Source organism: Oryx dammah, unplaced genomic scaffold, assembly GCF_014754425.2.
Source record: "Oryx dammah isolate SB20612 unplaced genomic scaffold, SCBI_Odam_1.1 HiC_scaffold_25, whole genome shotgun sequence".
NCBI lineage: Eukaryota > Metazoa > Chordata > Mammalia > Artiodactyla > Bovidae > Oryx > Oryx dammah.
Window position 1 is genome coordinate 29,328,024 of NW_024070209.1, and position 23,098 is coordinate 29,351,121.

General features: G+C 48.7%; 1 protein-coding gene across 1 annotated transcript in view; it reads right to left on the reverse strand.

Moving 5' to 3' along the window:
* Nucleotides 1–17,206, reverse strand: part of KCNK12 (potassium two pore domain channel subfamily K member 12) — a 55,583-nt gene extending 38,377 nt beyond the window's left edge. The window contains exon 1 of the mRNA XM_040224758.1: nucleotides 16,233–17,206. Coding sequence (XP_040080692.1) covers nucleotides 16,233–16,623 — 391 coding nt within the window. The 5' untranslated portion in view covers nucleotides 16,624–17,206. The remainder of the gene's footprint in view (nucleotides 1–16,232) is intronic.
* Nucleotides 17,207–23,098: the final 5,892 nt, after the last annotated feature.

Sequence of the window (23,098 nt, forward strand, 5' to 3'; positions counted from 1 at the left end):
TTTAGTTCCTCTTCACTTTCTGCCATAAGGGTGGTGTCATCTGCATATCTGAGGTTATTGATATTTCTCCCAGCAATCTTGATTCCAGCTTGTGCTTCTTCCAGCCCAGCATTTCTCATGACGTACTCCTTTTCCTATTTGGAACCAGTCTGTTGTTCCATGTCCAGTTCTAACTGTTGCTTCCTGACCTGCATATAGATTTCTCAAGAGGCAGATCAAGTGGTCTGGTATTCCCATCTCTTTCAGAATTTTCCACAGTTTATTGGAAAAACATTTAAAAAGATATAAACCAGGGATTTAGAAGAAGATGAAGGTAATGCTGACAAAGATGTCACGAATTAAGGTCACTACTACACACCAACGTCCTTTGCATTCAGGCCAGCCTCCCTCAGTGCTTCTCTTACCTGCTGGGTGCAGAAGCTGCCCCCAGCCATCTCTGAGCAGTGGTTGGGGTTGGGGAGGGCTGCCCTGTTGAATTCTGCTTTGGAGGAGGGGCTTTCTAATCCAGACTCAGCCTGACTTCACTCTCTACCTCCTGGACAGCTGCTGCATCCTCAACTCCCTTCCCCCTATTATTAGACATGCACACAAATCTCCGGATGCATCACAGAGATTCCCAGGCCCACAGCTAGCCCCTTTCCTTAGATCTTCACATGTGACTTTGATGTTAAGAAATTGAGGAGGAACAGAGGATGAGAACCAAGGCTGGCAGGGGTCCACATTAAGTCAAGTTGAATGCCAGTCACTAGACCCTGCCATTTGGCTCTCACATCTCTCACGCTTCCTCTTCTTTCCAAAGGCCACAGGATCCCTGGCCCTTATCGCTATCCCCCTCCACTCAAATCACTCTGCACACAAGTATTTAGCATCCGGGGCTGCCACATTAACAAATGAACACCACTTACTGACCTGTTATGTGCCCAATTACGTGGGTCCTTCCCACGACCGCATAAGAGAGATGTCATTGTGAGAAAGATTTGTACACAGCTGCTAAGTTGGATGTGCCAAGTTCTGCTCTTTGTCCACAGTGCATACACCAGTGGCTGTAAAACAAGAGCTATCATATATCATGAGCCACTTAGAGCTAATGAAGAAATAATACACATTGGCAATCCCTTTGAATGAGTTTGGAATCACATAGCAGTTCAGAGATGAATATTACAAACGCAAGGATTTGCCACCTTAGAGACACATAAGCTCCCCATAAACTGAATGGGACAGCTGGTAGTGGGCTGATTTAAATGTTCAAAGTGAACAGCCAAAACAAGGGACTTCACAATTATCTGGTTGTTTCCAGGCCGTTTACAGACCGACAATTTAGACTAACTAGATTTCCTGATTTAATAGCATAACTATATAGTGACTAATCAGCCAGAATGTTCTTCTCAAACACTCATCATCACATTATACTCCTGCTCAAGAACGTGTATTGGCCCCTTAATGCTTCTCACGACAAATCTAAGGCATTTCTGCCCAGCTTTCAATATGACCTCTGATAAGACCTAAACCTACTAAGCAGTTTTACCATTTGCTCATCCTCAACATGCCAAAGGCAGGCCGGTCCTGACCTCCCCGCACACTGCTCCCCCAGGCCTACCAAGAGAGATGGGATCAGACGCACTGGAAAGAGCAAAGGATCTGGGGTTCAGCTTTGCCACTCGCTGTGTGATATCAGCCAAATTACTAATAAAAACACTAACTCATATTAAAGTGTTTATTAAATGCCAGGGCCAGATGAAGCACCTATATTCATGGTCTCATATAATTCTCCCAACAACCGTGTGAGATAGACACTGTTTTATTCCCCTTTTGTAGATGCTAAAACAGAAGCTTTAAAAGTTTATTCGTTTGTTTAACAAACACCAGGTGCTGGGCTGTGCACTGAGAATATAACGGTAGATGAGACAAGACCCCTGTTCTCATAGAGTAGGGAGTGGCTAGAGGCCATGCAATAAACAGGTAAATACAGGAAGTGGATGATTCAGGAAAGTGGTATATACTCTAATAAGACAGCAGTGGGATGAACAGCAGCTGGGGGTGAGTGGGCGACACCATTGTAGTCAGGTGGTTAGAGAAGCTCCTCAGGGGTGACACTTTCATTTTAGATGTCGAAGCATGAATGTTATTGAGAAGTCAGCTATGTCGAGGGGACATCTAGGGAACAGGGCTCCAAGCAGCAGAAACAGCAAATGCAATGAAGTCTAACAAGTCTAATTTGGCCACAGTGAGCTGAGCAAAGGGGAGAGCAGTACCAGTGAGGCCCAGAGGAGGCAGTGCAGGTCACTCAGGGCCTTCTGGGTCACGATGAAGAGACAGATTTCCTGCAACAGGAAGTCACTGGCAGGTTTCAAATAAGGGAAGGACTTGACTGATTCATACTTTTAAAGATCTCTTCGTGGACTTCCCTGGTGGTCCAGGGGTGAAGAATCCGCTTTCCAACACAAGGGACATGGGTTCAATCCCTGATCGGGGAACCAAGATCCTCTGCATGCTGAGGATCTTTAGCACACCACAACTGGAGAAGCCTGCGCACTGCAATGAAGCCGAAAAAGAAAAAAAAGATCTTTTTGGCTGCTGTGTGGAAAAGAGATCAAAAAGCAGAGAGGAAGCTGGAGGATTCGTTGGGAGACTGATTTGGTTGTCCCAGCAACATATGATGATTGTGATCGAAGTAGCCCAGTAGTGACAGGCACGGAGACAGGAGATGGAGGTGGGGAAACGTTGACCAAAACCATCAACCAGGCACAGTGACAACCACTTGCTGAGTAGTCTCACAACAGGAGGTCCCAATAAGGAACACGGTGCTGCTGTCAAAAACTAACCAGAATTTGGGAGGGACCAAAAGAAGGAGGAGATAGCCAACTTCCCAGATTCCTTCACACTGGAATCCATCCTGGCTGAGGGATGCATGTGCCACCAGGAAGGACCCTGAGTCAGACCAAATATAGGCACAGGCAAGCTGAGTGGCCTGAGACAACCCGGAAGCTAACCCCACCACCATAAAACCTGAGGCTCTGAGCCACATGGCAGAGCAGTTCTCCTGGGCTCCTTACCCTGCTGCTCTCTAACTAGGTACCCCTTTCCAATAAAGTCTCTTTCTTCATCAGCACATGTATCTCCTTGGACAATTCATTTCCAGGTGTTAGACAAGAGTCCACTCTTGGGCTCTGGAAGGGTCCCCCCTCCTGCAACAAAATTGGAGCGTATTTTGCAGATTGAGCAGACCCAATTTGATGACGAATATGGAAGATTAGAGAGAAAGGAATCAGGACAGCTCCTTATGATGGCGCCAATGGTTGAGATGTAGGAGACTGGAATAGAGCAGAAATCAAGGGTTCTACTTTGGTCTTCTTAAACTTTGATACATACTAGACCTCCACGCAGAGATGCCAGTTAGGCTGTTGGACCTCCAGTCTTGAAGCATAGTGTGGAAGATTGGGGTTTTCATCTAGAAGTCATCAGAAGATAGATGGGGTTTAAAGCCAACAGTGTTGAAGGGGCTCAAAGAATGTTACCCTAAAATATTCAGCATTGGCATAAGGATTATTCTGAGCTAGAGGCAATAGAGAAACAACACACACAGGAAAGCCTCTCTACCCTTCCCTATAAGCCCAAAGGCAAGGTATAAATTTTCCTTTGTGAAGGTGTCCCCCCTCCTCTCAACTATAGCAGGAAAGAAGAACAACTCTTAATCACCAGAGACACTTCTCCCCCCAAGACTGCAAGAGATGGAGTCTGCACAACAAAGCTTAGTAAAATAACCCTTACCTTCCATTGCAAAAGGTTTTTTTGAAAGTGTTAGTCACTCAGTCATGTCCTATTCTTTATGACCCCATGAACTGTAGCCTGCCAGGCTCCTCTGTCCATAAGTTTTCCCCATATGTTTACCTTCTCACAGCCTATTGCTCCTAGAAGCCCAAACCCCTCTCTGTTCCTTATTATTTCTCCACAGTTTACAGCTTTGTTAAAATGGCATATAAGCCCCAGGCTTAATTGCTCCTTCTTTGGGTCTTCAATTCTTTTCTATAAAGGCCTCCATATGCATACATAATAAGCCTTTTCTTATGTTCATCTCTTTCATCAGTTTAATTTGCAGTACTCCAGGTTTAGAACCTAAGGGGACAGAAGAAAAAAGTTTTCCTCTCCTACAGGTTGAGCGAAAAGCTCTGCAAAGAGAATCCAGGGAGAAAGGGACCCTCTAACAATAAGAGAGCAGAGAGGAAGGTTTCAGCAAAGGAGGCTGGATGGCAGCCAGTGAGGGTCAAGGAGTGCATGGTGCCTCAAAAGCCAAGAGAAAAGAGGATTTCAGGGAGGAATGGCCAGAGGTGTCAAATGCTGCTGAGATGCTGAGTAAGATGAAGATGGGGAAGTCATCACTGGAATTATAGAAAGGAGGCCATGGGGGATCTTACAAGAGCACACTCAGTGGAAATATCAGGCTGGACTCTGGTTTGAGGTGGATCTGGTGGAGGAAGAGAGATGTTGACTACTCTTTTGAGATGTTTTCCTGTAAAAAGGAGCAGCAAAATGGGGAGATAGCTGGAGGATGATGCAAAGGGTCAAGGGAGGGGTCTGTTATGAAGGAAGAAAATACAGCATGCTTGCATACTGGAGGACAACAGTGCACGGTGTGTGTAATGGCAAAAACAAAGTCTTTGAGAAAGCTGGACAGGATGAGACCCAGTGAGGCAGGCATTTGAAAGTGGGCAGTCCATCTGCTGTTTTAAGGGAGAGGCAGCTCCACATGATGAACGGATTTGGAATTGTAAAGATGAAAGAGTCTCTGGGTGATTACTTTTATTTTCTCAATGAAGTGTGAGCAGAGAGTGAGGGGTGTGGGAGGCTAGGAAGTCAGCCTCCCTGGGAAGAAGAGGAATAAACGGTGAACTGACACAGTAGGAAGATAGGAGGAGGGTCTGCCAGGATGGAGTGTCTGGCTGGTCCCCAGGGTCATTAATTTAAAGTTGGACTGGTCAGCATCACATGGAGCAGGTTGGGCACAGGTAAAGAATGGGTGGAAAGCTCGTATTTTGATGGTACCGGGGTAGTATAGGGACACAATGCAGGGAGAGAGAGGCAAGGAGGCTAGGGGTCCTTGCAGAGAGAGTGATGTAAGGGTTAGGAAAGAAAGGAGGGCCCAAAGAAAATGATGGGGACCTCCGAGTAGGAGACTACAGGTTTGGGGTCTGAGGAATCCTATATTGGGGCAACAGAGGATGGAAAAGTGGGAGGTGGTGACCAGAGGGTGGGCTTTGAAGGCAGTGCAGCTCACTAGTCATAGCTTTGAAGGCACCGGTCACGGATGGAACAGAGGACTTGCTGGAGGCGGGGAGAGGAAAACACTGCTATAGATGAGATGGTCAAGGAATGTGAGGCTGGGGTCTTGGATGGGTCATGCCTGGGAGACTGGACAGGGGTGGAGATGAAGGCAGTGAGCCGGACTTCTTAAGTGAGTGGTCAAGAGATGTTCCCTGGCAACCCCATTAGTGAATGATAGAGCCAGAATCCTAAGGCAGGCCAGGGTCCTCGGCACTTGCCCATAATCACTACACTACACTGAAAACTGCGTCTTGGTGATGCAAATTTATTCTTTCTTAGCATGGAGGCACCTAGAGGACCAGCCTGCCTGGCTGCATAATGCACAGCAATGAGCTTTAGAATGCACTTTCCCCATGTTGGGCATATGCTCTGTTGGCTGGACCACTCCAGCGGACCTGAGCAACTCCAGTCGGAACAAGGCACACCACGCACATCAGCTCTTGAAATCCATGCCTCTGAACTGCCCACTGGTCAAGTGTAATGTTTGTGAATTTGACCAGAACCCCTTGACTTTAGGGACTGGGCTGCCTCAGAGATCTGGGGTCTGTGTAGCAATGGCAGTAAGGGGACTTGATGTGGCTGCTGGCTTCCTGACATACTGGCTGCGTGCTCCATCTCACTTGAAATGCACTGGTGTCCCTGGCTACTTACAGACTCACCAGAGTGAATCTCTCTGCAAACTGAAGCTTTCTTTTACAAAGTGAATGATCATCTGATTAAGTGGAGATTTTCGTTATTTTACTTTTTTGTTAAACTGGTGTCTAAGTAGAGTTGAAAATCTTGGAATTGACCAGTTATTCAAATTTATGTTCATTCCACAAGTATTCTGGAGCCCCTTCCTCCCATGTGCCAAGCCCGGTGCCAGGCATGGGGAGATGGAGCAGAGAACAGGAGAGAGAGGCTCTGGGTATTAGGAAGGTCAGGCCCTGCAGTTCCACTCAACATGGGCAGTTTTGTGTTTTCTTTTCCCTCCCTGGCCCGGACTGTCCCTGCAGCTTTTCTGGCAGGTCCTGGTGTGAGCAGCTCACCACGAGGCGTTCAGAATTCGGAACACTTGGCAGCAAGGGGATGAGATCGTGGCCATTTGGAAAGGATTAGGGAGAAGTCATGCGGAGTGCGATTTGAGGCTTATGTTTATTTCAACTGTAACTTTCCAGAAAGCTGGGACACCCCATTCCAATAAAAGCTTTCCCAAGTATTTTTAGAGGCATTGTGATGGTGCTCGGCTGTGTGGATGAGGTGGTTTTCTGGATCTGTGGAACTGCATTTAGTTACTTATAAAACTTCTGTTCAATTTATGAGCCAACAGCTGGTTTCTAAGGGGTGTGCCATGGGCTAGTGATGGAGAAGGTAGAGATATTGAACTGAGAGGCAGAATTCAGCACGGCTTCCTTGTGGCCAGAAGCTGCAGCGACAGCCAGGGCCAGATGGGCCATCTGGGTTGGTGGGAGAGCTGGGACCAGAAGCCTGGCTTCATTGTTCAGAACTGAACTTTTCCCACCACTCCTGGGGCACTGGGGCTGAGGCTCAGAATCATCTGGTTTGGTTTCACTCCAGTAATTCTGCCGGGCCCCAGGCAGGGTAGGACAAGGACCCGGCTGACTCAGAGAGCCACGGAGACAGCACTGTTCGCCAGGGGAGCCCCAGCCAGAGTGAGCTGTCTGTCTGCTGCACACCTGCCAGCCACTGAGAGATCGTTAAACCAGTGGCCCGGCAGAAGGGCCAGTGCACAGCCAGCCCCTCCGGCTCTTCAGGGCGGGGAGGGAAAGGCAGGCACTGGGAGGTTCTTGGAGCCCAGCCTGCACCCAGCTTTTTCCACTCTCTTTTTATTATTTCCAGCAGTCCAAGGTTTTCAGTTACTCACACTCATTTATTCATTCCATCCATTCAACATACATTGATTAATCGCCGACTTTGTGCCAAGCATTCTGCTCCATGATTTGCAGAAACTACCTCTTTGCTTTTTAATTATCTCCATCTCCAAACATGGTGCCCACTTCATAGTAGTCATTCAATGCATGGCTGCTGCCATATGGCTATCACTGTCATTAACTAGCAGTGACAGGCAAGACTAAGACAGGGCTCCTGACCTAGAGGAAGGAGAAAGGACACCTACTGGGTTCTGGGTCCTGTGCCAGACTTTGGTATACCATATCCCACTGCACAGAGGCTGGCATTATTGCCATGGAAACTGGCATAGAAACAGATAATGACCACGTGTCTTGGGGCGGTAAGAGGGGCTCCAAGAAGGTCTTGCTCTCATGGTCTCATCTGAGCTGCAGCTTGAAAACCAAGTTCATTTGGTGGAAAACGGAAAGAAAGGGAAGACCATCCAGGTGGAGAAAACAGTATGAGCAATGGCCTGGAGCCTGAACTCGCCTGGAGTTCAGGGGTGGGGCTGTGTGGGAGGGTGGGGTGGCCAGAGTTGAGAGTGGCTAGAGTCGGGGGTGCACTGGTGGATCCTTGGTTTCATGCATTCCCTCAATGTCTGAGCAGGTCTGCCTCTAAGACATGACCTTGGATAGTCCTGAGCTGGCCATGTCCCCAGACTTTCCTGGCTGGTGTGCTCAAGTGTGGACCTTCGGGTTATTTGCTTTTCTGTTCCCACCTCTCCTTGGCCACCGCTGCTATCCCAAGTACAAGGCTGAGGGCCCTCAGGTCATGAGGTCCTTTCTCTGGGCAGGAGCTTGGTGCAATGGGCCCTGAACGTTCCCATCAACACAGCTCCTAGAGTTGTAGTGAGCTCTGCACGGAGTACCATGTTCATCCACACTCTTGCCTGCCTGCAGCCTCCCTCAGAAAGGATGCGTAGGGGTGTGGGGTGGAAAGCAGGCAGCCCTCAGCTCAGCGTAGCCACTGCAGCTACAAGGAGCACAGCAGAACCAAATCCAAATCCCTAAACTGTGCCTGAGCCCTTGCTGACACAGCCTCACATTCACCTCCTTTGCCCCCACTACCCAGCAGACCCTAGACTGGGCTGGGACTCGCCTCCCTCCGTGGCTGTGCATGGCTTGGGGCAACAGAGAGGTTGTTGTGCAGTCAGGGCTCCTGAATCCTCTATCCTGCCACTGATTTCTTTGCTGTGTAATCCTAGGCAACTTGCTTAACCTCTCTGAGCTGTCTCATCATCTGTGAAATGGGAATACAGCATTCTCTTTGCTGTTCTGGGTTTTGGGGAAAGATTCCTGAGTAAACACAGGTAAAAACACTGTAAACGTGCAAACATAACACATGAGCTTGGGGGGGGTGGGTGATAATCAAAGAGATCAGAGATGCTTCAGTTACCCTCTGGCTCCCCAGAACAAAGGCCCTGCCTCCGGGCAGGGTGCAGTCTGGAGAGGGAACGTGCTGGCAGGCTCTACAGCCTCGCCTCTCCTGCCCTAGACCTGGGGATGCTGTCTCCACCGTTCGGGGGAGCTGAGGAGCCCCAGGGTGAAGGGAGTAGCAGCACCCTGGCTCCCCCCACAATGGGGTGATGCCATAGTGCCATCCTACAGCTGCCTCTCCGCACAGTCCCAACACCAGACCCACCTCAGAGAAGCATGGTGAGGCCTGGCCTGAGCCATGTCTGGTCTCTCTGCTGGTTTCAGCTCCACTACCTCCCCCTAAGCCCAGGCTCTGCCAAGAGGCCCCAGCCCACCAAACCCAGTGGGTGGGCAGTGGGGGATACAGGGTGGCTTCCCAGGGCTCTGCTTGAGGGATGAGGACCAGAGACACAGCAGGGGACACCATCTAAACCACCATTCAGCCACTCGTTCAGTTATTCACCAATCTTCTTTTAAAAGATCAAACAGCACACATGAGGCATTAAAAATTCCAGTTGAAGACCCAAAGAAAATGCATTTTAAAGAGCACCCTCCCAGGTCAGTTATGTAACAGCATCAGAGAGCAATGTGCCCCAGAGATAGTGGCCCATGAGTGGGTGGTAGCTGCCACAGGGCAGGGGCGGCGAGACCCAGAGGGCTGGACGCAGAACGGTGGGTCAGGGCTGGACACAGCTTCCCTTTGTGCAAGGGGGCAGTGCAGGGCTCGCCCATGAGGCTCACCCTGTTCTGAGGGGCTGATGCTTTCTGAGGGCTTGCCAGGCACTGCACACACAGATTAGCTCCTTGTTCCCTTGTGGGTGCCCATGGGCAGGGAGCATTGCTATCCTCACTTTTCAGAGGAGGAAACTGAGGTGAGAAGAGGCAAGCCCTCTCACTAGGAGCGGATGGCCGGAAGCGGCAGAATTGGGACCGGGACCCAGTCTGCAGAGTTGGTGTGCTTAGCCTGCACTGAGTGCACCAGAGGATGTGAGCGAGCAGCCCTCCCAGATGAGAACATCAGAGCTGGAAGCGACCCAGGTGACCCCAGCACTCCCTACTTTTAGGAATGAAGACACTGTGGCCCCGCCTGGTGACCGGTCCTGCTCACAGCTGTGCAGCCAGTGAGGGGCAGAGCGGGTCTAGGCTGCAGTCCCTGACTCACTGCTGCTTCTTTATAGCCACGCTGTGTCCAGTGCAGTCTGGGAACCGAGAATATGGGCATCTCTGGGAGCTAGTGAGGAATGCAGAGTCTCAGGGTCCACCCAGACCTCCTGAAACCGACACTCGCACGATGATCAGAGCTAGTAATTCGGATATTGTCTTGATTGAGAAGCACTGCTCTGTGTGCCTCACCTTCTTGGTCGGCAGTATCTGTTACTGGGAAAATAATGCCGTTGTGTCCAGACACTGTAAGACTTCAGCTACTGTCTGTTTTCTGTAAGAGGTGGCTTGCTGTTTTTTGTTGACAAAAAGGTATAAATGCTTGGGGAAAGTTCTAGAGGATTTTTACAGTGTTATACAGCTGGAATATTCTAGAGATAAGTATCTGCTCCATGTGGCACAGTTCTGGGTCAGTCCAGGCTGAGGTCCTTGGGCACAGTCAGGACCAAAGGGACGCACCCCCTCCATCAGCTGGCTTGGCCCAGAAATGGTGGCAGACATCCCTGGGAATACAGGGGACGAGAAGGAAGAGGCTCCAGGTTTTCCCTCTCTGTCTTTGATGGCTGGGAAGCTGTTCCTGTTTTCCTTCCTGTCCTTCTCCACTCACCCAGATTTCCCAAAGAAAGTGGCCCTCAGTAAAGCAAGGGAGGCTGAAGATGCTGAAGGCACTGCCTTGTTCAGGGCTCAGCCCAGTCCCAGGGACCAAGTGCAATCCTGGAGAAAACCAAGTGGACCTGTGGCTGTTTGCATGGAGCAATTTGCTGGGTAAGTCTAGTCTCTTCTAGCCTCTGTAGAGGTTGTAGGCTCAGCTCAGGAGAGATCAGACAGTCCTTCACTCCGAAGGGACTGATCCCAAGAGCCATGGATGAAGATGGCAGTGTCTCCTGACTATCAGTTTCACTGCTGGAATTCAACCCAAGGAGATATTGCATGAAGAAAAGGCCATCTGCATAAAGATAATCACTGTGGTATTACTCAAAATAGCCCCCAAACTGAGACCCACACCCAGATACCCAACAACACAGCGTTCAGATAGAATATTAGGCACTCATTAAAATTAGCATGCGGTGCCTCCCTGGTGGTCCAGTGGTTAAGAATCCATCTTACAAGGCAGGGGATACCGGTTCGATCTCTGGTCTGGGAAGATCCCACATATCGCAGAGCAACCACACCCCTGCGCCACAACTACTGAGCCTGTGCTCTAGAGCCTACAAACCGCAACCACTGAGCCCACGCACTGCAACTCCTGAAGCCCATGCACCAGAGCCTGTGCTCCACAATACGAGAGAAGCCATCCCAAGGTGAAACCAGCAAACCACAGCGAAGAGTAGCCCCCACTTGCTGCAACTAGAGAAAGTCCACGTGCGGCAACGAAGACACACCGCAGCTAAAAAATACATAAATAAAAGTAGTATGTGAAGGACATGTGGAAAGATGGAAACAACACTGATGATATTATAAAGTGTTAGACCAAAAGCAGTTCAGCACTTGTCAATTCATTTCCTTTCATTTTCCTACAAAAGAAAGAACTGCAAGGGACCTTGCAAAAATGAAAACAGTTATATGAGGGCAGAGTATTATGAGTTATCATAATTATTGACTATTTACAATGTGCTGGGCCCAGTGCTGGTTGCTGAGGAAGGAGCAATGAATTAGAATGCATTTTCCTCGCTGTCCATCTAGAGTTTCAAATCTAATGATGGATTCCTCCCCCGCAGATGTCCTTCAAAGTTGTCACAGCGTCATCTTCCAATTAAAAAAAAAAACAAACAACAAACTGATGAGAGAAATTAGCAAAGAAAGGTGCTCCTCTCCTTCTGGGTAATATATTTCACTCCCAGCATCAGAGGCAGCTCCAGCTGGATTACATACATGTCAGAAGAAAACCAAATGTAAATGGGGGTACTGACGGTGTTATAACGTCTTAGTTTCCTTTGAAACAAAAACATTTTAAAAACTCCATGTTAAAAAGGAAGAAAAAAGTTAGAACTTGTTACTAATCTTGCAGTTGAATAATTAAGTATGCCTAACTCTGAAAGTAGCAAGCTGAATTATGCAGTGCCAAAAGTGCCATCTCTTATACCTACACCATCCCGGCTACAGCGCCATGGTTTTAGCTTTACAGCTCAAATACGCTGCCAGAAAACCTAATAAAAGGAAGCAAAAATATTTCTCTTTATATCAAGCTGCCATTTGAGAGAGACTTTTAAATATGTTCTTCCCTATGTGTAAATCTGACAGCAGTTGCATAATTAAAACCCCAGTGGAGAGTTTCCTTTTAATCTTTTCAAAGTAAACCAATAAAACATCCTTTAGGATGTGAAATGACGGGTTAATACTCTTTGTATATTTGAATATCATTCACCTAGGGGCTGCCTCCAAGAATACGGTGTAGTATTAAAGAACACCAGTTACTGTCTTTATCTTCAGGACTTTAAGTTATCATGGGAGATGCAGATAACAACATGCCAAAGGCGAGACATGCATGGTTGTGAGTTCTGCTTGCTTAGGATTTTGTTAAATGGAGGAATGAATAACTGGATGCATTTACATTAAAACAAACTTGATTTCATCTCCTTGGGAATATGTCACAGAGCATAAATGGGAGAAATAATTGCCCAGGATTTCAGTTCAGTGTAAGCAATCAATATGAATAATTTAGACCACAAAGTGGATTTTCATTTTACTTGAGCTATTCAGACTGAATTTCTATTCAGCCTCAACTACCACTGAACAATCACTGGCAAATCTTCCCACTGGGTCTATGCTGCGTGGACACACATGTGTTTCACAACTGCAAATTACGTAGCTCCAGATATGGGCCTTGTTCAAGCCAAATGTCAGGACAAATATTGCACCTCATCAGGACGTTTCATCTAACCTGAGTATACACAGCCACACCTGAATTTTTCTTCCATCTCTCCCTCTAGCTGAAGGCCCATTCCTGACACTTCTTTCCCTCCTCTACACACACACACACACACACACACACACAAACTGGTGCAAAAGAAGGCAGAGAGCAAGTGGCTACTGTTCTTGGAACAGAATTTACCCAAGTGTCTCCTACTTGCTAGCATTTCTGTCTCTGACCTTCTTGGTACTGGCTCTTGTCTTCCCAGCTGTCTAAGACTTGCCAGATGCTTCTTTCTAGCCTGTCTGACCTCTAAGATGTGTCTGATCCTTCAAGTTCTCTCTGGACCTAATTGTTGGCCTGACCAACAGACCAGTCCATATGGTCAGCCCTGCTGTGGTGTCAGACACACACACACATTATTAAATACTTCAGCCTCAAACAAGAATGTGCCCACCAATTATATGAATGAAACTGGTAGAATAAACACAGCATAACTTGGATTCTGGACGCAGCTGAACACATAATTAACTGTGACCTGAGACAGATCCCTTGGCCACATGGGACTGGACCAAAGGACTCCTCCTTGTTCCAATCATCATTAGTGAGGCCAGCCAAGATGTGGTGCCCATGAACACTGCAATTCAGCTGCCCTTGTTGGAATATGCTTCAACCCTTGCCTTGTAGAATAAGCTTTAACCTTTCCAAATATAGCACTCAGGGCCTGATGTACACATTATATCATAATATATCATATTTATGGGATAAATGACGGCACAGTTTTCTACACTAAGGTCTAGACAAATCTGTTAGCTGGTCTACACAATACAAGAAAATGTCCATATTGCTGCATGGACCATACACATTGTGATATTCAAATAAAACTTAGTGCATGCTAATTTTCCTCTTCACTGGGTGAGATGGTAGATATCGAATCCTGACAGCCCATTTTGGACTCAGCTTTGGCTCCCTGAGCTGCTGAATCCATAAAAGCACCAGTAGTGATAATCATTCTCTCTGAAGACTCAGGGCATTTAAGGGAAAGGAACTATATAAACAGAAGTGAAACTGACGTATGTAGGTCTTTACTTAAATTTCATCCAAGTACATTTTTGCAAAAGAAGACTGAAATAAAAATCATGCTACTTCAGGATTCAGCAGAACTTATCTAACTGCCTGAGACCATGACAGCAGGTGGATCACTGGCAGAGACTCGGCTACCTACGTGGCCCTCTTGGCACCTCTGCAAAGGGGCTAGTTGAATGCTGAGCTGTTCACCAGCTGATTCTAGTCCCTAAGTGCAGCTCTTATCCCAGATGAATGTCTCCCTGCAGCAGAATTTGGAAACAATGTGCTGGGTCATTTGTAACATAGCCACAAGCTTCAGCATAGTCCTCCTACAAGGCTTGCCTATATTCCCAAACACAAATCAAGAAAGAGAACATAGTTTCTTTCTGCTTGACTAAAAAACAGCCAATCCTGCCAGTAGATTAAAGGCTCCAGCTTGGAACAATGTGCCAACATGTTGACTTAATTTCATGCATAGGGCTGAAAAGAGGCTATAGAAGCCATGGCTGGGCAGTGGATAAAGCCAGTGAATGAAGAATAAAGAAGGGAGCTCATCAGAAAGGCCCAGAGACCACAGGTCCCTGGAATGAAGCCCCATCAAGACGGACTTGTGGCCTGTAAGGGAACGGGACACTGCTGTCACCTTTTCCCTTAACCAGTGGGTCCCATTAGGAAGCCAAAGTCAGAGCACACCGCCGGGACAGAAATGCTGTGACCAATATGTGCACAGGTGTGCCTCTGGGTGAAAGCAAATGGGTGTGTTTAAAAGAGGAAGAGCATAAATCAATAATGAGCTATGAACACATGATGTCATCAGGACTAAGCATCTTTAGCACTTTTAAAGCACTTAAAAAAAAAAACTAGTTGCTATAGCAACTTGATGCAGTTCTTAAAAGGGGATTTTTTTTAAGGGGGTCATTTTATATCTTCAATCACCATAACAACATGATATAGCTTTTACAGGGTATTTTAATCCAGTTTGTTTGTGCTTTGGACTTGGGCCATATTTGCCTTTTCTATTTTAAGTCATCAGATCAAACATGACACATGAAAATTCATTGAAAAGAAGTCCTTTCGTAGACTATACATATACGCTCAGAGAGCCATCTCTAGCTGCTCATGTTCTGCACATGGATGCAGTCTTTCTGCCTTCCAGCAGCCATCTGCAATGGCTTACATTGGGCAGTTAAAGTCCATACCCCATCTCTAAGCTGGTGTACCACTTTCCAGGCCAGAATTCACCCAGAGAAGGCTGCCTATGAAATCCTTGACCTTTCAGTCCTGTGAGTCCCGTCCCCTCCGCCAAACCTACCACCAGCAGATAGTGCTCTGGGGTGACTGGAAGCAAGAGCAGCCAAATGCTTTTCTTCACCCTGGGCCTCGAAGGAGGAGTGGATGAGACAGAGTCATGCCAAAGTGACAATCTTGTATTTATTCTGCACTCTGTACAGTAATGGGAGGAGATCTGTTTCACACGACACTCAGGGAAATGGGGGGATGGAGAAAGTGGGTAAGAGAAGAGAGACAGAGACAGGGTGGAGTGGGGAGCAGCGGTGGCTCCTGAATCTCTACAGAAGCAGCTCAGAGAAGGGTGAAAGAAGTGGGGGGAGGGGCTTCAAGGAACATTCACACAGCATTTCTTGCACTGTTACAAAACCGTGAGCTGTTTTTACCAAAAATAAGAGGAAGGAATGATGGAAAGTATAGAGAAACTAACCCCTGCATACAAGCTACTCCTTGGTGCCAATATTTATTGGAAAAGATAACAAGGTTACAAAGAAAAGAGGTCAAGAAATTGGAGGGAAATTGCAGGGTGGGTAGTAAGGGCAGAAAACCAGAATCAGAGCAGCTGAAGTCCTTTCTCCAAGTCTAATGGGTTTTTTGCTCTGGGAAGGGATGGTACAGACTGTAGGGAAAAGGTGGAAGGAGACCTGGGGATTAGTCTGGAAAATGGTCACCTTTTCCAAGGTAAAGGGTCTAGAGGACTCAGGGAAAACGCGTGGGAAAAGAAAGAAGAAGAGAGGGAAAAGATAAAAACGCTGAGTGGAGAGAGAAAGGGCTTTCCAGATTACCTGGACGAGGAAACCGAGGACCGGGAGCCGTGAGAAATAAGAAGGAAGCCCCAGGCCCTTCATACATACTCTCCCCTGTCCTTTTCAGAAGCGAACACTGAGGCACAGGAGGTTAGGTCACGGAGTTGACAAGTGCTGGAGTGCAGGCGGCCCCCGGTCTGCCCTGTGCCCAGGTGAGTGTTCTCCCGGTTTGGCCTCTCTGCCGGGCAGTCAGTCACCTCTGGGTAAGCGCCAGTGATGGGCCTTTCAGGCCACCTCCCGCGCCGAAAGCCAGTAAAGAAGAAGACGAGGCAGGAAGAGAGGGACTGCGGTGGGGAGAGGGCGCGATGAAAGTAGGCACTCGGGCCTTAGAAGGGAAGAGGGAGCCGAGGGACGCGGCTCGAGCCCCGGAGCAGTGGAAAGGGCGGCAGGTGAAAGACGCGGAGAGGAAAGTCGCGCGCCGGGCGCGTAGCTCACCTATGGTCGACACCACTGTGCCCACGAAGTAGAAGGCGCCGGGGAAGTCCCAGCGCGGGCGCAGCGCATCGGCTCGGACGCCGGCTGCCAGCGCGGCCTCGTAGTGCCGGAGGAAGGCGCGCAGCTCCGGCTCGGCCACGCCGTGCGCCGCGCTGAAGTTGCGCAGCGTGGCGCCCCAGCGCGCCCGTGCCTCCGCCTCGCCCGGACTCTCGAGTGCCGAGAAGACGGTGGCGCCCGCCACCAGGTAGAGGCCGATGAGCGCCGCCAGCAGCACGAAGCGGCCCGTGTCCTCGTTGAGGTGTGAGCGGCGGCAGCAGCAGCAACAGCAGGAGGGGCGCGGCAGGCGGCGGCGGCAGCGGCGGGGCGGGGGCCTGGGGCTGCGGGAGGACATGGTCCGGAGCTCAGCCCCGGGGCCGGGGCGGCGCTCGGGGCCCGGGCCGCGACATCCCCCCCGCGGGAGCAGAAACGTGAGGATGGTGACCAGGGGACTGGGGCCGCCGCGGAGCAGCCCGGACGGCAGGGCGCCTTCGCCTCCTCCTCGGCGCTCAGGCCGCACACGGGTCCCGCGGCCCTTCGGGCGCCAGAGCTGGGGCACTCCTCTCCGCGCCCCGACGCCTGGCCGGCTCCCGCGGCTCCTCACCCACCGCCCTCGGGCGCGGGGGTCTCAAGGTAGGCCCCTGCCGCCTTGTGGCCGGAGTCCGCGGGGCCCCGGGCCTCATACTCCCCTCCAGACAGGCCGCAGGCTGCGGGCGGGGCGGGCTGTAGAGCCCGGGCGCCTAGGACTGGGACAGGGCAGCAGGGCACGGAGAGAGACCCCGGGGGCGTCCCATGAGGCGTTCCCGGCCAAGCGGCTCCCAGACTCAGGCTCCGTGGGCAGCCCAGCTCCCGCCCCCGGGCTTGAGCTGGCGGCGTCGGCTTCGGAGCCTTGGAACCGAGCAGAGTCCGGGGAAGCGCTCCCTTTCCAGCTCCAGCCGGAGAGCCGCCCGCCACGGAGAGGCGGAGTCACCGGCGCCCGGGGCGGGGTGTTGGGGGGGGGGTGGGGAGAAAGGACGGGAGAGAAGGGGTGGGGAGCTGGGCTCCTGCGACGCCTTCCCGGTCGTTCTGGTGACACCAATGCGGGGCACCGAAGCAGGTGTCCGGGCTGCGGTGCAGCTACCACCCTGCCGGAGAACACCGTCCAGTCCTTCCCTGCGCTTTGGCCCCGGAATCCCTCCCTATGTCCAAGCGGCAGCCAAACTTTGCTCAACTTGAGGTTGCCCTGCGGTCTCAGGTGCTGGAGGCCGAAAGACGCTAGTTCCCCAACCCCGGGTTCTCGGGCTCCGGTCCGAAGTTTAAGTTCTCTTTCGCTCGCTTCTTCTTCCTGGATCCATCCACAGCGCCCGGTCTTGGGGAGTTCCTTCGGGGGAAAGGATCCTACTTAGGAGCGGGGGTGGGGTCATTGGGCTCCGGGCGGCGGGAGAACGAGGGCGTCTCCTCCCCCTGCCGACCGAGAGGGCGGCCGGCGTCAGCACCGCGGACAGCGCATCGGTGCCGCAGCCGCGGGGCGGGCGGCGCTCGGGCTGCGGGGACTCGCTGCACCGGCCCAGCCGGTCACCCTGATGCGCTACGCTCCCCAAACCCTCTCTTTCCCTTTCTGCCTCCCGTGTGTCCCCTCGACCCCTAAGGCAGGTGCGGTCGCTGAAGCAGAGTGCTGACAGGGCGGGGACGCTGCGGAATAGAGACGGGGGAGGAGTCAAGCGCGAGTAGGGGACCAAGGTGCCTCGGGAGGAGGGAGGGTTCAGGCCCACCCGGCTGCAGGATCCCCATTCGTCACCTCTACCCTCTGGTCCTTCGACCCAGGGTAGTGGGGGACCCTGGTTAAGATCCTGGAGGCGGCAGGGTGGGTAGAGGAGATATAGGGAGAGCTCACTTACCAGCTCCCCCAGGCCAGCAGTGGGAAGGCTGTGTTCTTGAGCCCTGAGGGGGGGTGTGTGTGTCGGGGGCCGGATATCTTCGCCCCTCTCCGCCCCACCGCAACCGGGGAACACCGTGCGGGGCTCAGCCCTACCGCTGGAGCTTCTTCGCCCAGACGCAGGCCGGCTTTGCCTGGATCTCTTAAGTTCTGTGTCGAGGAATGCCCTTGGAACAGACAGAAAACTGTCTTCTTCTGGCAGCCAGCCCCTTCTCTGTCCGTCCCCCTTCCACAGGAGAGGGGGACCCTGAATAATGATGAGATGATGCAGATGACAGAAAATGAAGATAATGATGGGGACTGTGCTTAGATACCCTAGATGGGTGAACTGTGAGGAAATCCAAAACCAGCCCCTCACCCCAAATCTCAGGCTGTTTGAGCTCTACAAGAGAAAATATTCAAGCTAAGTTCCACCCAAAGTAGTGGCATCGTCAGTGCCCTAAGTGTCAAGTAACTCAAAGTGGTTCTTGAGCAAGCCTCCACCATTCACTGAGCATTTCAAAGCCTGGAAACGCTTCTGACCCATGCCCTGACAGAAAGCGTGGAGGCAGGGGGTACAAGAGAGCTGTCCAGAAGCTGAAAGGCATTGGACTTGAGATACTGCTTTTCCCAAACCAGGACACATCAGAGACTTGGCTCTTCTTAGAAATTCTACTCCAGTTTATAGATGGAGCCAACTGTACTCCCCTTTGTGTTAGGGAAGGGACAAATGGGAGAGGCTCTACGACTAACAGAGTCAGAAGCAGCCTTACTGGTCCTGGATTGCATGTGGTTAGTTTTACAGTGGTCTTCTCAGAAAGGGTCAGGGGAACCTCTGAGTGAGGGGAAAGCATCTCATCCACTGAGAATACAGAGCCCTCTCTTTTTCTGAAGCACAGTGGGAGCCTTATGTAAACACAAGTCATTGCCATTGCAGATTATTGTTATTATTGACAAAATACACTTTCAATTATTCTCTCCAAGCCTTTGTCTCCCGTGGGCTCACTACTGGTGTCATCACCCTAGCCTGTTCCTCCATCCCTATAATAACTCTGTCTCTACAAGCTCCTGCAGGTAGGGAGGACAGCCTTAGCCATGGGCCTCCAGGGCTGGATTCCACTTGACTGGTTAGCTCTGACAGAAGGCCTAGAGGTGTCATTCCAGGAGTTGGCCCTAGAGTCTCCAGATGAAGCTGAAGGGCATTGCCGGATCTCTTGGTGGTTTTCTTTGCCCAGACTTCCAGGGCAGGAACAGAGTGCTTTGCTGCAGTGTTCTGTGCCTCTGGGCTTTCTCCTTACCCATTTGGCAGAGGGCCTGCCTTGTCCTCCAGCTTGTTATTCTAGCTTGATTAGTAGCAAACCCCTGGCATCAATCTCAGCTCTGAATGACCTAATCGATTTATATAATAGGGAAATGATCACTTCCCTGAACATAGACTTGGGTCCTTTGGGGAACCAATGCCATGATGAATAATGCCTTTGCCCACTGAATCAATATAAGTCACCAGCTTCCAGCTGGCTATCCACAAAGCTTTAACTTCAACCTTGAATTGCTGCAACAGCCTCCAAAATGGGGGCTTGCTATCATAAATATGTCCATGCTTCTGTCTATCCTGCCTGTACCTGCCTGTCATTACCCTGACCATGTCCATTTGATCTGATCATGTTACTCATGTCCCTAGACTACAGTCTCCAAAGGTTCCTTCAAAACTATAAAAATTTAGTCTTTAAACCCTTGGTGGCTGCTCTTCAAAGACCTCGATGTTGTGATTCCCATCGAATCATTCCAACCTCACCTTCTACTACTTGCTACGTATCCCCCAAATACTTCATACTCAGCCCAGTCACTAGTGCTTTGCTTATGCTGTGGCCCCTGCTGGAGTGCCATCTTCTTTCTCTTCTTCTCCAGCTGTTTGTGTATACAGCTCAACTCAGGTTAGAGTTCTCCCAGAAAACATTTTCTTTATAGGATATTTTGACCCAATCACATTGATTGCTGTAGATCATTTGATTCTGAATGTCCTCTTGAACTTTAGACAAGACACTTGAGCAGATATACACTCTGTCTTCTCGCCCTGTCTCTCTCTGTGTGAAAGAAAACACAATGGAAGGAGTGTTAATCAAGAAATTTAGGTCAGGTCAAGTGCAATCAAATGATGATTCTACTCCTAGGTATATATCAAAATAAATGAAAACATACATTCACGTGAAAACTCGAGTGTGGATGCTCATAGTAGCATTATTCACAGAAGTGGAGACAACCCGTATGTCCATCAACTGGCAAACTGATCAGTACAATGTGGTGTGTGTGCTTGTGGCTCAGTTGTATCCAACTCTTTGTGACCCCATGGACTGTAGTCCTCCAGGCTCCTCTGTCCATAGGATTCCCCAGGCCAGAATAATGGAGTGGGTATCCATTTGCCTCTCTAGGGGATCTTCCCAACCCAGGGATCGAACCTAGGTCTCCCACATTACAGGTGGATTCTTTACCATCTGAGCCATGAGGGAAGCTCTACAATGTTGTATATTTATACAAAGAAATATTCAGTAATAAAAAGGAATAAAGTACTGATTTATGCTACAACATGAATGAACCTTAAAAGCATTATTCTAAGTGAAAGAGGCCAGTCACAAAAGATGACATAGTGTATGATTTTGTTTGTATGAGATGTCCAGAATAGGAAAATCCATAAAGACATGATTACTTAGTGGTTGCTTAGGTCTGGGGAATTGAAGAGGAATGAGAATGACTGCTAATGTGTGTGAGATTTCCTTTGAGAATGATAAAAAAAATTCTAAAATTGATTGTGATGATGATTCCACAGATCTGTGAATATACTAAAAATCTTCTAATTGTACATTTTAAATGTATGAATTGTATGTAATGTGAATTATATCTCAATAAAGCTGTTAAAAAACAAAGAGGAATGCAACTAATCAAGGAAATCTTTACTGAAAAAAATGGAAATAGAAAAGAACTTATCCCAAGAAAGATAATTTCTTTAAAATTAAAAATGGGGGAAAAATAAAATAAAAATGGGAAAATTTGGAAGCAATATGGCTGTGCTAAAGGGAAACTTTATTATGAAGTTGAACTTGAATAAAGGGGTTTTTGTCACAAAATACTTTATCTTAAAAATTAGTCTATATTGGTAATATTTTGATGAAAAGTTCAGCATTCCAAATAGCAAATTAAAAATGTTCTGGGTACCTCCAAACCTCTTTGATCTTCCTGATCTCAGAACTCCTCTAATATTTGTCTACATCACTCATTTGGTAGTTAGCTGTGTTACAGGATATATATAATATTCTATATAATATGAAAATATAGCATAAAATCTGGAGAAGCTGGTCATCTCTATCTCCTGTGAAGGGCCACTTGAGCAGTCTTCTCATTTGCACAAATGCAGAAGCCCTCTCCTCTCATTTTTCTTTAATCAGTTTTGGGTAGCAGGCTCTATGTGGGCTAGTCCTGAGGATGGATAGGGTTCAGATGTATGGAAATAAAGGGTACATTCCAGCCAGGAAAATTGACCTGGGTCCAAGTGTGCAAGCAGGAGAGAGCATATTTTGTTCAAGGAACTGTGGTGAGCAGAGAGTAGATGTGGGTGAGAAGAGAGGGAATAGCCTCTGTGTTTTACATTCCATGACCTCATTCGCTGGCCTCTCAGCCTCTTAGTATGACTATTGTATGCAATAACTGACCCTGTGAAACTCAAAGATCTATGCTCTCTTCCAGAGTGAGAATCAGATATCTAATATAAATCGATGCAGGCTTAATGAAGCCAATTTAATGGCAAATTTTTAGTTTCCCCATATACATGACCACACGGGGTTAGCTGCGCCTACAGAGGAAAAGAGGGACAAGTGGAACCTATTGGCACACAGTCAAGGGCTCTAGTGTTAAAATTTCCCTGGGCTCCACAAATGTCTTTGCAAAGAATGCACTGTGTCATCTTTATATCAACATGATGCTTGAGGATAAATGAAGTCACTGATGCCTGTCTGTTTACAAGGAGCTTAGCAATGAAGTCTAGCATCCTAGAGTGAGGAGCTGCCATGAGGCCACTGGAGACCACTCCTTGACTAATTTTCTTGTCCAGAAAACTGTGGGTTTCTTGTCTAAATGTCTCCATGAGCCCACTCTTGCAATGCCAAATCACTTTTTATTAAGAAGTGATTTTTAAATGTCTATCTTAATTCTTTCTTATTTTAAAATCTGATTTTTTTTTTTTTGTTGTTCTCTAGCTAAGGCCATACATATACTGATTTTTGTCCCAAATAGATTTTGATAAAGCTTTTAAAAGTCTATAAAAGTAATGTATAAATAGAATGATTGGAAGACTTGGAAGATTCAATAAAGGAAAAAACAAAAATTACTCCAAATTCCATTTCATTATCCAGAGAGAATTACTATTATCACTTGTTTTAATAACTCTCCTGCCTGGTTGGGTGGCTCTATTAGTCTATCTATCTATCTGCACATACATACTTAATTTTATTAAAATTATGGGATATGTTGCCTACCACTTTAAATTTACTCTTTAACACTATCAGTTCAGTTCAGTTCAGTCGCTCAGTTGTGTCCAAATCTTTGTGACCCCCATGAATCGCAGCACGCCAGGCCTCCCTGTCCATCACCATCTCCCGGAGTTCACTCAGACTCACGTCCATCGAATCCGTGATGCCATCCAGCCATCTCATCCTCGGTCGTCCCCTTCTCTTCCTGCCCCCAATCCCTCCCAGCATCAGTGTTTTTTCCAATGAATCAATTCTTCGCATGAGGTGGCCAAAGTACTGGAGTTTCAGCTTTAGCATCATTCCTTCCAAAGAAATCCCAGGGCTGATCTCCTTCAGAATGGACTGGTTGGATCTCCTTGCAGTCCAAGGGACTCTCAAGAGTCTTCTCCAACACCACAGTTCAAAAACATCAATTC